At 41.5% G+C, this 14985-nt stretch overlaps 1 protein-coding gene across 1 annotated transcript in view; it reads right to left on the minus strand.

Annotated features, from left to right (window-relative positions):
- Nucleotides 1-9455: 9455 nt before the first annotated feature.
- The window catches only part of snd1 (staphylococcal nuclease and tudor domain containing 1), a 178471-nt gene continuing 172941 nt past the window's right edge, over nt 9456-14985 (minus strand). The window contains exons 23-24 of the mRNA XM_083906620.1: nt 11841-11885; nt 9456-10449 (exon numbers count right to left, since the gene is read on the minus strand). Of these exons, the coding sequence (XP_083762746.1) occupies nt 10384-10449; nt 11841-11885 (111 nt within the window). The 3' untranslated portion in view covers nt 9456-10383. The remainder of the gene's footprint in view (nt 10450-11840; nt 11886-14985) is intronic.

The raw sequence follows: 14985 nt of genomic DNA on the forward strand, positions 1-14985 counted from the left end.
ACTGATATCCCCCACCCCCATAAAAAGAAGCCTTTTCAGGGTAGATTTCATCCCTGATGGTGGGAAAGTAATGTTGACAAAACATAGTGTAATGCAAGTCCACAGAATGGTGCGTTTGTTTCGGTGACCTGCTTTGAAAGTGGCTCACAGACAATGAATATAAACATATAAATGCATGAGGCGCAGAAAGAAAATGGAACTTGAAAGCACTGGCTCTAACACGGCCGTTCTACAGAACTAGTGTGTCGGGAAACTTAAGTTTGTAAAATGCTCCCTCTCCTGCACCAAAGCCCATAGAGAAAAGTGCAGGTTTTTTTTGGTTTCATTTGGTTTGTGACACTTGAGTAAATCATCTGTGTGTTGTGATATCAAATTGATGATTTTCTCTGTGGAGTTTGGTGCAGGTAGTGAGTGGTTTTACAATGACACAAAAGCTATTGTAGAACCTTTTGTTAGTGACTCGAATCTTTTAATTATTATTATTATTTGTTGGTTGTTTTCTTTCTTTTCTGAGGCTGAAAAAACTTTCAGTGCAGATAAACAGGCTAAATGTGTATATTTACACTTTCTTTAAATATATGAAATGATGATTGATGGAAGGCAAAAAAAGTTTCGTCTCAAACAAACAAACAATTAATGAATTCATATTCTAATTTTAAAACTAAATTAAACTCCATCTTTATGAGAACAGATGTTTGATTGTCATAACAGCGTGTGATTAAGGTCAGTTCCAAAAACTACTCGACTAAATTTCGCTGGAATGTATAAAATGATCATTTGCAAACTTATAATGAACAGTTTTCAGGTAAAGTCATTTCCATTTTTAAGTTGTACACTAAAATCCCCCAAATGCTGCACCGGGTTTTTTACGCCGTCATCTGTTCCCGCACAGTAAAAGTCAGATTTTTATGTCGTTGAAACCACTGAAGGCCGTCAAAGTTGCTCTCCGCCACATAAAAAACACGTTATTATGGGATATAATGTATGTTAGTCTTGCTCAGCAGAGCAGCAACTGTGTTTCATGTCACTCTGACCCGAGTTCACACAAAAGCATTTCTCAGTTTTTAGACTCTTTAGAAACTCTATCGCTGTCAATTTAACCTCCAGTCTCCAGTATTCTGTCTTCAGAATCGATGCCAGTTGGTCTTTTTGTGTCTTTGTTTTGTCTTTTATTTCATCTCCATGTGATGCTCTGCCTCGTCCCAGCTGTTGTGTGTCGACTTTCTTGTGTCGTGTAGTTGTTGTTTTTTTCTCCTCGAATCTGTCGCTTCATTCCAAAACCTGACGATGTTATCTAACATTACTGGCGAACACATGATGTTCCACAAGGCGACGACATGCTGCTTGTTATTAATAGTAGTCGTGATATTAAAGCTGTATTTGCAGGATCGTGGGGGAACAGTTGAATGTGTTAAACTACGACTGTTAAACTAGTTATTATCTCGAGTGTCTAAAACATTAATTATCTAAAATTGTAGCCACTTAACTAAAGTCTCACCTTATAAAATCTATGGGATTTTGTGCAGCGAGTGATGCGTTGACAACGGATTCTGAAGAATTGAGTCGTTGCTGTGCTCATGACTATGTGTCAATACCTTATCCAAGCACAAAGAGATGAACTGTCCCTTTAAATACTACAGTTATGGGATGGAGTGCTTTGTGTTCGGAGCCTTTTCCACACACGCTTCAAAGAGAACAAATGACCTCTGGGCAAACTCTCCATCTCTGAAACGCTGCACCGATACAAACACACATTTTATTTTGTTTATCGTCCAGCTCTCTCTCTCTCTCTTAGACACTTTATTTCCTTTTTTTTTTTTCAAGGTTCAAGGTATCGTTGTTATCTCAGAGGGGCAGTTTGTTGTACAGCCGGCAGTAACCATTAACAGTCCAGCAAACAATAACAATAAATATAATGAAAATTACAGTTTTTATGTTGCTTTGGCAGTTGTTACAATGCTGGACAAAAGATAAAGTGAGCTTTTTTGACCAATATGCTGCAGTTTAGTAGAGCAGCCAATAGGAGGCGACTGACGTGATTGGTTTAAGTCTCCTGTCATTTCCTAAAGCTCTAAATGGAGCCCGAAGGAGGTGCAGACGTCGACAATAATAATACTGTTTCCTTCCCCAGCTTTAATTATAATCCAAACACATAGTATACATGTGCTGAGTTTGCTGTTGTAGAGAAAGCAAATTCAAACATTTCCATTAAAAGGATAGTTCAGTTTTATTCTGAAAGAGGTAAAAAAGTAGATTTTAGCCACAAAGCTAATGGTTCCAGTAAGAGCCATTTTGAACCAGAGAACCCTTTAAAACCCCTTTCCTGAATAAAGGGTTTTAAAAGGGTCCTTGGTGGAACCTTTATAAAAAGGTTCTCCTATGAAGACAAGCCGAAGAACCTTATACTTTTTTTTCTAAGAGTGTAAAAAGATTGTTTCCATCTAGACTCTCTATGGAATTTGGTGTAAGGAGAGGTTTCCAAACTGTCTTAAGGCAAGAAAAGGTGTGAATAATACTGAGTATACTCGGTATAAGTGAATCATTTTTTGATAAGTGGATATAACGAGTTTTTCCCTTTCGTACACCATATACAAAAACACATGAAAACCACCTGCACTGGAAAGTGTGCGCTGTTATTTTTAGAGCTCAAACAGGGAAAAATCCCCGCGGACAGAACTGCAGCCCTAACATTAAAACTCGCTCCAGGAGGAGCAGATTGCACACGAGCCGGGTGACTGGCTCACACTCTCGACTCAAGCAGGTAACGTTTTTTGGACACAACCACTGGAGGACAAGAGGGGGCAGGATGTGAGCGGGTGTTACTGCGAGATAAGGAGCAGCGGGGAGGTGATGCAATATTTTATGTGGGTGCAAGCATGAAATTAAGTGGCGTGGACCATAAATGGACAATTCGGAGGAGCAGATTTATATTAGAAATGGCACAAATTAACATTGTCTGCCAGAAACCATCAAAGAATGAATTATTGAGTATCAAAACATATTTAACTCAATGATTTATTGAGTATCAAAACATATTTAACTCAATGATTTATTGAGTATCGAAACATATTTTAGCCACAACTTACTTTTCCACAACTCCTGCTGTGATATAAAATATAAAATCACAGTGACACGTGTAAACAGCGGAACACATTTTGCCTGATTCAATGAAGGACCTTGATGATGACGATGTTGGCCTCCTCCTTTTACAAAGCAACATCTTAATTGTTGTTGACACAGCTTTGGCGAATAATCGACATTCCTATGCAAACTATCTGCTGTGACATCAGCGGCGTCTGCTGGGCCTCTCACGTTTTAACGACAAACAGAGCAGAGGACTGTTTATAATAACCAGATATCCATCATCGTGTCCTCTCTCTCTCTCTCTCTCCTGGACTTCCTCAGCAGCTCACAGAGGAGACGAGGATACGATGACGATGAGACGATGGATAGTTTGTGACAAAAAAAGACACAGGGAAAAAGACATAGATCTAAAAGACAAAGTCGTCTAGCGAGTTCATGAGTCAGCTGACAGCGCAGACAGGATTCTTAATTGTCCTAGCAGCATATTTCTTATTCCAGCCTCTGGTAATTGGACATGAACGCCGGTGATGAATGGCTCAGGTTGCTCCTGACGACAGCGTGACACCTGGAATAAAGACTGACATCTGGAAGGAGGCACAATGTCTTTCACAAACACACACAAGCACAGCCTCTGCTGTAACACAGGAGTCTGTGCTTCATACAGTCATTTCCACCTCACACTTGTCTCGACCAAGAACTCTTTGTCACGTCTGACAAGGAGACATGTCCTTGATGCAGAGACATTATTTAATACATATACAATATACATATGTGTTATTGTGTAGTATTATGTTATATATGCGTAAACAGTACGACAATTTGGAACTTTTGTGTAGAACTTAAAGCAGAACTATACTATCTGGTCATTTTTCTTAGCCCCTTTTCTCTTAATACTAAAGCATTTACCTTAGTATTCATGGTGAAGTGATTTTTATATATATATCTATCTATATATACACAGTGTGACAGTATTTTCATATGCTTTAATATTAACTTCCTGTCTCTCACTGTGAGGCTTTTTTTGGCTCGTGACATTTTTGATGCCATGTGTCAAATTCATTTTCTATTATTTCCCAAAAGACTCTTCTTTTTTCCACCCCCGATAATAAAAAAACGATAATAACATTATTTTGAACACGTTGACTGACTATAATTTCATCAACATGGACCTTACAATTTAATTTATATGAGCATATAAATGAGCAGATGAGTTGAAATAAGGATTGCAGGGGCAAACACTAAACTCATGTTTTTTACTTAAAAGTCAGTTAACGCCAAGTAAAACTAAAGTAATCCCTCATAAATATTTCATAGGTATGAAAATATCAGACGGCAAAGGGTGAGACAAAAGCAGCACTAAGAACATTTGAACATGTCAAGTCACAATATGTAAGGTGTGAGCATTAGGCAAAAAAAATGAAATGTGACCAAAAAGTCCTACTATAGCATTTCGTGCAATAACAATTCATTGATTATTAATTAATTTAATCATTGCATCCCTACTACCACCACCACCACCAGTGAGTAATCTCTTGGGACTGTGAGGTGGAATCGAACCAGCCACCACCAGACTGGCACAACCTTACAGGTGCAAATGAAACCACTACGCCACACATTCCTGTGTGATTTAGGAGCTCTTGGTGTTTTTCAGTATTCACTTTGGATGTGGAGCCTTAAATGTTGGAGTACAAGGGAAATGAACCCATAACCTCAAGATCCTGAAGGCTGCTCCTTAACCAGTTGAGATAACTACACACTCTTGCTTTTATTTTCTAACTGTTTGGCTGCGTGTGCTGGACTGACGTTATTAAGTAGTTCAATACGTTGAGGTCATGGGTTCGATTAGCTCATGGGACTAAGAGAATGACTCAAGTTCCTAAGATTCGTGTGAGTATGGGTTCAAATCTTGCATGGACTGATTTTTAAATACAATATTCAACCAGATAGAGTAAATAGGAGTTCGAAAGATATAAGTTTGAGTGTGGAGTTAGCTCAACTGGTTAAGGAGCAGTCCTCAGGATCCTGAGGTTATGGATTCAACCCTTGGTTCCTGTGAGTATGGGTTTGAATTTTAAATACAATATTCAACCACAAACAGTAAATAGGAGTTCGAAAGATATAAGTTTGAGTGTGGAGTTAGCTCAACTGGTTAAGGAGCAGTCCTCAGGATCCTGAGGTTATGGGTTCAACCCTTGGTTCCTGTGAGTATGGGTTTGAATTTTAAATGCAATATTCAACCACAAACAGTAAATAGGAGTTCGAAAGATATATGTTTGAGTGTGGAGTTAGCTCAACTGGTTAAAGAGCAGTCCTCAGGATCCTGAGGCTATGGGTTCAATCCCCTTATATGCCAACATTTAAGGTTCCACATCCAAAGTGAACACTGAAAAGCACCAAGAGCTTCCAAATCTCTCATGGATGTGTGGCGTAGTGGTTGAGTTCACAACTGTAAGGTTGTATCAGTCAAATGGTGGCTGGTTCGAATCCACCTCGCTGTCCCTAGAGATTACTCGGTGGTGCGGAGCGGCAATAAAGTGGAGGATGGGAGGGAGTAGGAGTAGTGGGAGAGTAGGAAGAGGGAGGAGAGTAGTGGGAGAGTAGGAGGAGAGTAGTGGGAGAGTAGGAAGAGGGAGGAGAGTAGGGGAGGAGAGGAAGAGGGAGGAGAGTAGTGGGAGAGTAGGAGGAGAGTAGTGGGAGAGTAGGAAGAGGGAGGAGAGTAGGGGAGGAGAGGAAGAGGGAGGAGAGTAGGAGTAGTGGGAGAGTAGGAAGAGGGAGGAGAGTAGTGGGAGAGTAGGAAGAGGGAGGAGAGTAGGAGGAGAGTAGTGGGAGAGTAGGAAGAGGGAGGAGAGTAGTGGGAGAGTAGGGGAGGAGAGGAAGAGGGAGGAGAGTAGGAGGAGAGTAGTGGGAGAGTAGGAAGAGGGAGGAGAGTAGGGGAAGAGGGAGGGTAGGAGGAGAGTAGGAGAGGAGGGAGGAGAGTAGTGGGAGAGTAGGAGAAGAGGGAGGAGAGTAGGGGAGGAGAGTAGGAGGAGAGTGGAGGAGAGTAGTGGGAGAGTAGGGGAGAAGAGGGAGGAGAGTAGGGGGAGAGGAAGAGGGAGGAGAGTAGTGGGAGAGTAGGAAGAGAGGAAGAGGGAGGAGAGTAGGGGAGGAGAGGGAGAGGAGGGTAGTGGGAGAGTAGGAAGAGGGAGGAGAGTAGTGGGAGAGTAGGAAGAGGGAGGAGAGTAGGGGAAGAGGGAGGAGAGGAAGAGGAGAGGGAGAGGAGGGTAGGAGGAGAGGGAGAGGAGGGTAGGAGGAGAGTAGTGGGAGAGTAGGAAGAGGGAGGAGAGTGAGGGAGAGTAGGAAGAGGGAGGAGAGTAGGGGGAGAGGAAGAGGGAGGAGAGGAAGAGGAGAGGGAGAGGAGGGTAGGAGGAGAGTAGGAAGAGGGAGGAGAGTAGTGGGAGAGTAGGAAGAGGGAGGAGAGTAGGGGGAGAGGAAGAGGGAGGAGAGGAAGAGGGAGGAAGAGAAGAGGAGAGGGAGAGGAGGGTAGGAGGAGAGTAGGAAGAGGGAGGAGAGTGAGGGAGAGTAGGAAGAGGGAGAGTGGGGGAGGAGAAAGTTTTCCTGTCTCCTCCCATCTTTACTGTTGAAAAACAAGTTAAATCCCAGGCTTTTTGTTTAGTGGGAATGAGTCCTGCATTGTGATTCTGATGTTGAATACAGCAGCAGGGGAAATGCAGAAAGGTTTGTTTGTCCAGCAAGATATCAGATTCCATCCCTCTCCTACTCTCCTCCTACTCTCTCCCCCTACTCTCCTCCCTACTCTCCTCCTACTCTCCTCCCTCTTCCCCTACTCTCCTCCCTCTTCTCCCCTACTCTCCTCCCCTCCTCTCCTACTCTCCCACTACTCTCCTCCCCTCCTCTCCTACTCTCCCACTACTCTCCTCTCCCTCTTCCTCTCCTCCCTCTTCCTACCCTCCCCTACTCTCCCACTACTCTCCCACTACTCTCCTCCCTCTTCCTACCTCCTCCTACTCTCCTCCCTCTTCTCCCCTACTCTCCCACTACTCTCCTCCCCTCCTCTCCTACTCTCCCACTACTCTCCTCCCCTCCTCTCCTACTCTCCCACTACTCTCCTCTCCCTCTTCCTCTCCTCCCTCTTCTCCCCTACTCTCCTCCCCTACCCTCCTCTCCTCCCTCTTCCTCTCCCCTACTCTCCCACTACTCTCCTCCCTCTTCCTACCCTCCCCTACTCTCCCACTACTCTCCCACTACTCTCCTCCCTCTTCCTACCTCCTCCTACTCTCCTCCTACTCTCCTCCCTCTTCTCCCCTACTCTCCCACTACTCTCCTCCCTCCCTCTTCCCCTACTCTCCTCCTACTCTCCTCCCTCTTCCTACTCTCCCACTACTCTCCTCCCTCTTCCTCTTCCCCTACTCTCCTACCCTCCTCTCCTCCCTCTTCCCCTACTCCCTACTCTCCTCCTACTCTCCTCCCTCTTCCTCTCCTCCCCTACTCTCCCACTACTCTCCTCCCTCTTCCTACTCTCCCACTACTCTCCTCCTACTCTCCTCCCTCTTCCTACTCTCCCACTACTCTCCTCCCTCTACCTACTCTCCCACTACTCCTACTCTCCTCCCTCTTCCTACTCTCCCACTACTCTCCTCCTACTCTCCTCCCTCTTCCTACTCTCCCACTACTCTCCTCCCTCTTCCTCTCCTCTCCTACTCCCTCCCATCCTCCACTTTATTGCCGCTCCGCACCACCGAGTAATCTCTAGGGACAGCGAGGTGGATTCGAACCAGCCACCATTTGACTGATACAACCTTACAGTTGTGAACTCAACCACTACGCCACACATCCATGAGAGATTTGGAAGCTCTTGGTGCTTTTCAGTGTTCACTTTGGATGTGGAACCTTAAATGTTGGCATATAAGGGGATTGAACCCATAGCCTCAGGATCCTGAGGACTGCTCTTTAACCAGTTGAGCTAACTCCACACTCAAACATATATCTTTCGAACTCCTATTTACTGTTTGTGGTTGAATATTGCATTTAAAATTCAAACCCATACTCACAGGAACCAAGGGTTGAACCCATAACCTCAGGATCCTGAGGACTGCTCCTTAACCAGTTGAGCTAACTCCACACTCAAACTTATATCTTTCGAACTCCTATTTACTCTATCTGGTTGAATATTGTATTTAAAAATCAGTCCATGCAAGATTTGAACCCATACTCACACGAATCTTAGGAACTTGAGTCATTCTCTTAGTCCCATGAGCTAATCGAACCCATGACCTCAACGTATTGAACTACTTAATAACGTCAGTCCAGCACACGCAGCCAAACAGTTAGAAAATAAAAGCAAGAGTGTGTAGTTATCTCAACTGGTTAAGGAGCAGCCTTCAGGATCTTGAGGTTATGGGTTCATTTCCCTTGTACTCCAACATTTAAGGCTCCACATCCAAAGTGAATACTGAAAAACACCAAGAGCTCCTAAATCACACAGGAATGTGTGGCGTAGTGGTTTCATTTGCACCTGTAAGGTTGTGCCAGTCTGGTGGTGGCTGGTTCGATTCCACCTCACAGTCCCAAGAGATTACTCACTGGTGGTGGTGGTGGTAGTAGGGATGCAGTGATTAAATTAATTAATAATCAATGAATTGTTATTGCACGAAATGCTATAGTAGGACTTTTTGGTCACATTTCATTTTTTTTGCCTAATGCTCACACCTTACATATTGTGACTTGACATGTTCAAATGTTCTTAGTGCTGCTTTTGTCTCACCCTTTGCCGTCTGATATTTTCATACCTATGAAATATTTATGAGGGATTACTTTAGTTTTACTTGGGCGTTAACTGACTTTTAAGTAAAAAACATGAGTTTAGTGTTTGCCCCTGCAATCCTTATTTCAACTCATCTGCTCATTTATATGCTCATATAAATTAAATTGTAAGGTCCATGTTGATATGAATAGATTACCAGACAGATACAAGACTTTAAAGTTCACCTTTGGCTCATCCTATTGAAAATTCATCCCTGAAGAAACGGTCAATCACCTCATGTAAATTCACAAGTTGGCTCACTGCCAAAGCTGCATCAACTCACGTCCTGTTGTTTGGCCGACACCAGTCCTGCAAAACTGTGATAAAATTTAAAGGTTTTCGAGGTGAAGCTTTAGAATTGCTAATTTCAAATGAACTCTAAAAGACCAGTGTATTGTTTTAGAGGAAAAAACAAAATACAGAAAGGCTCTTGTTTAAATGTTAATTTTAAAAGATGCAAAGTCAAATTCAAGTCAACCTTGTGTTGATCTCCAGATGAATGAAGTCAATCAGTTTAAAAAGACCTCTTATATTAATGGAAAAAAATAACAAAACGATTGTGTGCTTTTTTAATTCAGGAGATTTTAATAGAATGCAAAGGTCCAATAAGTGGAAATAAATTCAAACACTGTTTTCTTTTTTTGCAATGGCATACAGAGTCAGAAAGAGAAGAGGCTGCCAGAGAAAGATCATAACCATTAATATTAGAATGTAAACTTTACAGAAGGAGAAAGATGATAAAATGCCACAAGATGGCGTCCATATTTACTGGTCATAAAAGTGAATAAACGACAAAACACTCCTCACAAAAACATCCGCAAATGTCATTGTCACACACAGATATACACTTAAGACAAAAAATAAACTCATCCTTGGTTTTGTTTGTTTTTCTGTTGTCTGTGTGGCTCCACCTACAGAATCTCTTTAAAATAAATCCATTTACACTTTTCAAGGTTTCCTTTTTCACATTTACATGATATTCCTTAGGGAAGCATTGTATTTTTTGCTAACCATGTCTTCACTCAGTCACTTCCTGTAAGGGGAGGAGGGGGGGGCAGGGATTGTTGAGGACATCAGAGAGCATGAATATGATTGGCTGAAAACCTACACAGGGAAACTAACATGGCAAAAATTGGCAAAATAGTGCAGGCTGCTCGAGCTGGCAGTGGCTTATTAGGAAGATTTAAAGATGGAACGGACATCACTGTTGAATGACTCTTTTTAATATTTGTATGCATTAGCCTAATTTACTCAGAGCTACAGGGGCGAGCTGAAAAAAAAAAGTATACAGAGCAGAGGAGTCAGCGCTGGAGGGATAAATGTGAAAAAGAGTGAGTGTCGTTTAGTTTACCATGACTTGTCTACTTTTTTTCTCTGTCCGACGCGTCACTCGGCGTCCATGTTGGTCTTTGGAATGGTGTTGATTGGATGGTCGGTTCAATTCATTTAATTTCTTCTTCTTTTTAATTTTCCTTTCCTTTCCCTCTTCCTCTTGCTCTTTAACGGCGGTAGCCGAACTCGTCGGCGTCGTCTGCGCGGAAGTCCCCGTAACGCCAAATGTTCAGCTAATGAGGACGAGACAGAGATGGAATTCATTGAGAATAATGACGGCCACATTTGCATAGGAAGCCATAAAATGTCTGCATCAAAATGGGTCTGCAATAATTTCTCCAGGACATTACATGTTCAATGATCAAGAGAAAGACAAAAAAAAAAGGCACAGGCCAATGCAAAGGCTGAATCATCATCATCATCATCACCAACATTTAATCGGACTCTGACTGGAGGCTCAAATACCAGTGAGTCGATTACTTCTCCTGTTCCATTACAACGTCCCTGCGTCGCCTCATCAACTGTCACATGTTCCTCTGCTAAATGTCGTTGTCATCACAACCACATTGGCAATGTGTGTGTGTGTGGTTTGAAACAGCATCAAGAGGTTATTTAAAGAAGTTCCAATTGTCTGAGGTGTGTGTGAGTGTGTGTGTGTGTGAGTGTGTGTCTTTTTTTTCTGGCTCTGGTGAGCGCTCAGCTGTTAATGCTGTGATTCATAGCTAATTAGTGACTGTGCTAATTAGCTGTACTTATTAGGATGAATGAATGAATGAGGCCATTTGTACATACTGTCATTTCCCATCTCTCACTTCACTGCATGTTTTTTTCCTCTCTCTCCTCTTCCCTGACATCATGAAACATGGCGACTGTGATTAAAGACCACTGTAGTTTCTCTGGGTTTACAGCAAGTTAACTAAAACATGATACTTAGTTACCAAACACATGATATTAGCCGTCACTATTGTCAAATACACCAGTGTTTTTTGATCTAATTCATCTGTCTTTTCTGGCATAAACACTCAATATGTTACAAGTCCGATATTAGTCGGACTAAGACAATAATTTCGGTTTTGTACAGTTTGTAAATTTGGACTATGAATCGCATTATCCAGGTATGTTAGTCTGACTAGAATCGAGCTAGTCTTAGTTGGACTAACATACCTGGATAATTCGATTCATAGTCCGATTACTACTACATGTATATGCTTAGTCGGACTGGAGTTGGACTTTCTGCACATGCACCAAATTCTCCTGCCCGATGTTTGACCAGGAAGTAGAAGGAGATGACGTTTAAACTTTTCTAAACTGTGCATGTAAACTTACTGAGTGACCAAAACCTGTTTCTAATGTGGCAGAAACTCATTTTGTGTATGTATAAAATAGGCTGTGAGGACATATTTGAGGACATGTTGACCTTGTGAGGGATTTTTTGGTAAACTTTAAAGACTATAATGTGTTACATAATGAGGGAAAACAGAGAAGTGACTCTCCATTTCTCTCATTGTACTACAGTGTCATTAGTGTTGTAATGAATTCTCATTTTGGCAACATCAGATCGTCTCAGAGACAAAAACAAACAGGAAAACAGGAGAAGCAGAGACAGACACAGGACATGACTTACCCTGGCACTCTTGGCAGATTCTTGACTGTTGAGATACTCGGTCACCTGCAGCACAGAGAGAGACAGAGTCTTTAAGACGTCACATCACTGTCACACCCAGGACTTTTCAGGGATTAAAGTTAAACCAGTGCTTTCTTTCAACTCTGCTCTCTTTCACCTCCTACATGGACACGTAAGGTCTTTAAGGGACAAAGTTGACTTCTTTTCACCACAGTTTTCTCTGAACATGTTCACACACACACACACACACACATTCTTGTACTTGCTGCATACTGAGGACCAGCATTTCCACTTTATAAATCAACACAATTACAAATATCTACTTCATGAATGACATCTATAAAGAACTACTGGTTGCAGTACCATAAAATGTCTGCAGGTGGAGCCCCAGAGCAAAAAGGGCTGGAAAACTTTTTATTAAAAATTTTTATTTTTTAAATTTTTGGTCCAACATTTTACAACATTTGTTGACCAAAATTTGAAAAAAAATTTGACCCAAAATTAAACTTTTTTTTTACCCAAAATAGAAAAAAAAAATTTGGGTCCAAAATTTGAACAAAAAAAATTTGGTTCAAAATTTGAAAAACAAATTGGTCCAAAATTAAAAAAAAAAATTTGGTCCAAAATTTGAAAAAAGAAACATTTGGTCCAAAATTTGAAAAAAGAAAAATTTGGTCCAAAATTTGAAAAAAAAAATTATGGTCCAAAATTTGGGAAAAAGTCGTCCAAAATTAAAATTTTTGACAAATTGAGTATAGCATGTTATAGCAACCTAAGGAAGTAATTTCAATGAAAACAAAGTGAGGACCGGCTAAAATGTCCTCACTCCGTAAAAACGACCTCACTTTGTTGGTTTAAAACCCTCACTGGTCCTCAGTATGCTGCAAGTACAACACACACACACACACACACACACACACACACACACACACACACACACACACACACACACACACACACACACACACACACACACACACACACACACACACACACACACAGATTAAAGCAATGACAAAAGACTACTGTTAACAGTTAACAGTACAATAATAATAATCAAAACAGTCTTTAACATCTTTATGACTTTCCAGATGACAGCCTTAAACCCAAAGAACAATCAATTTGCAATTACACAGATTAAGATTAAACATTAGCGCTGCAAATCCTGATGTTTGAGAAGCTGCTGTCAGTGACCCAACAGTGACTATTGTTATAATAAATAAATAAATCCCCATTTATCAATGAAGAAAAAGCAGTAGTTTGGGACTAATTGAGTGATCTTTCAAGATCTGCAGTGTAATATTGTAAACAGAGGGAAAAAAACAGTATAATATTACTACTTTAGAATTGACAGTTTTATTAAGGATGCCAGCGCGTGTGTTTGTGTAACTTTATATTAAATGTGTTACTGTGGCTGAAGCAAGCACACAAACACACTGGTCCATGTTTTATTGATGACACTTTGGTCTCAACTTTCTTTCCATGAAGTTTATTATAGTGTTTGATTCCTACTCTTGTACACACCCCTTTTTTTCTTTTTTCTCCTCTCCCAACACAGCAAAGACATGGCACACACTCACACACACACACCTCACAGTCGCCACCATCACCCACTGTGCAGTAAACATTAAAGGAGAGCAATTATGCTAATTTGCACTTCTCTTTTTTCCTCTACAGCAGAGCTTTGCATGATTTATCGTTCAAAAATAAATAAAATGATTGATTTCAAGCTGCCAGAGGTCCTTCAGACCACACTCTGACATAGAGAGAGACTTTAGCTCAAAGGCCACTTTCTCCTCTGATTGTCCACAGTCGTCTGCTGTGAGTCGGTCAGTGACTCATTAAATGACTATAATGATCAATAATAATACGACTGTTTTCCAGATTTTTAGAGTCGAAAAAGGCTTCATCCAGATTGAAAAATCTGGATGAAGCTGACGAGCAGTAGATCGAGCACTTTGACCGTTTCTGTGAGAACAAGCGCTTTAACCTCTTCTAACTTCAACAAACACAGACATGCTGCATACCCACAGAAAGGTCAGAAACTCAGCTAGGATCTCATATAAATAATTCTTATGTTCACGAAACACAGTTAAAACACCGATTGATCAAACAGCAGGAGCGGAAAAAAAACGTCACAGCGCACACATTGAAAAGCGGCACCGGAGCGCCAGCGTGATTTTGTAAACATACACTTTCCAGCATGCTTTGGGGACAAATCCCGGTTCTGATTGATCATTACAGAGCGACATTAGATCGTTCCGATTAGAGAAGGGCGAATGTCCGCCCAAATGCGTCATATGCATTTATGTCCTTTTGACTCGCTAATGAAGTGATTCACACGCATTTGGAGACCGATATTTGGATAGACTGATTCTACCGGTTTAGACGTTAAATGACCTCCATGTGTTTTTAAGCTCCTACTGCATATTTTAAGGGTGATATTTGTTTTAAAATGCAATCTTTTTTTAGGCGAGAGAAACAAATCCTTCATTTATGCTGTGTTCCATGTACATTTACTCTGACACAGTGACATCTACAGTGAAACTTACACCTCTGGTGGAATCTCACAAGTGTTATCTTTATTTTGATACCAAGATAATCCACATAGAGCTTGTAACTGCATAGGTTTACTCTATTTAGTTTGGTTATGTCATTTTCGAGCAGGGACTCCAAAAGGAGGGTCAGGGAAGAAGAGGTTAACCTCAGCCAATGAACCAGTGATGAGTCATAGGGCAGAAAGAGAGAGAGAGATACTAGAGTTTGGTTCGATGTGTTCACAGTAAGTGGTTGTGTGGACCTTGGTGAGATTGGAGCTGTCCTCCACCACTGCACAGTCACAATGGAGACAGAGTGATCGAGCTTTACTCAAGGACCACACACACATTTAAACCTGACCACTCACATTCTGTCTATCAACGGAGGACGTTTGTGAGATTTGTGCGACAAACGCTGAAGTTTGCTTTTGTTGGGACTCAAATATTAACATGACAATAAAAGACGGCTCTACTTTGAGACTGAAAGGAGGAGAAAGAGTCGTCACCATGTTCATGTAATGACTTCAATTTTGCACCACATATTTGTCCATGATTTTAGCAGCAGATGAGCTGGCTCTCACACTCTGCACTCACACACACACACACAC

This window comes from Microchirus variegatus, assembly GCF_963457635.1.
Source record: "Microchirus variegatus genome assembly, chromosome: 20".
Taxonomy (NCBI): domain Eukaryota; kingdom Metazoa; phylum Chordata; class Actinopteri; order Pleuronectiformes; family Soleidae; genus Microchirus; species Microchirus variegatus.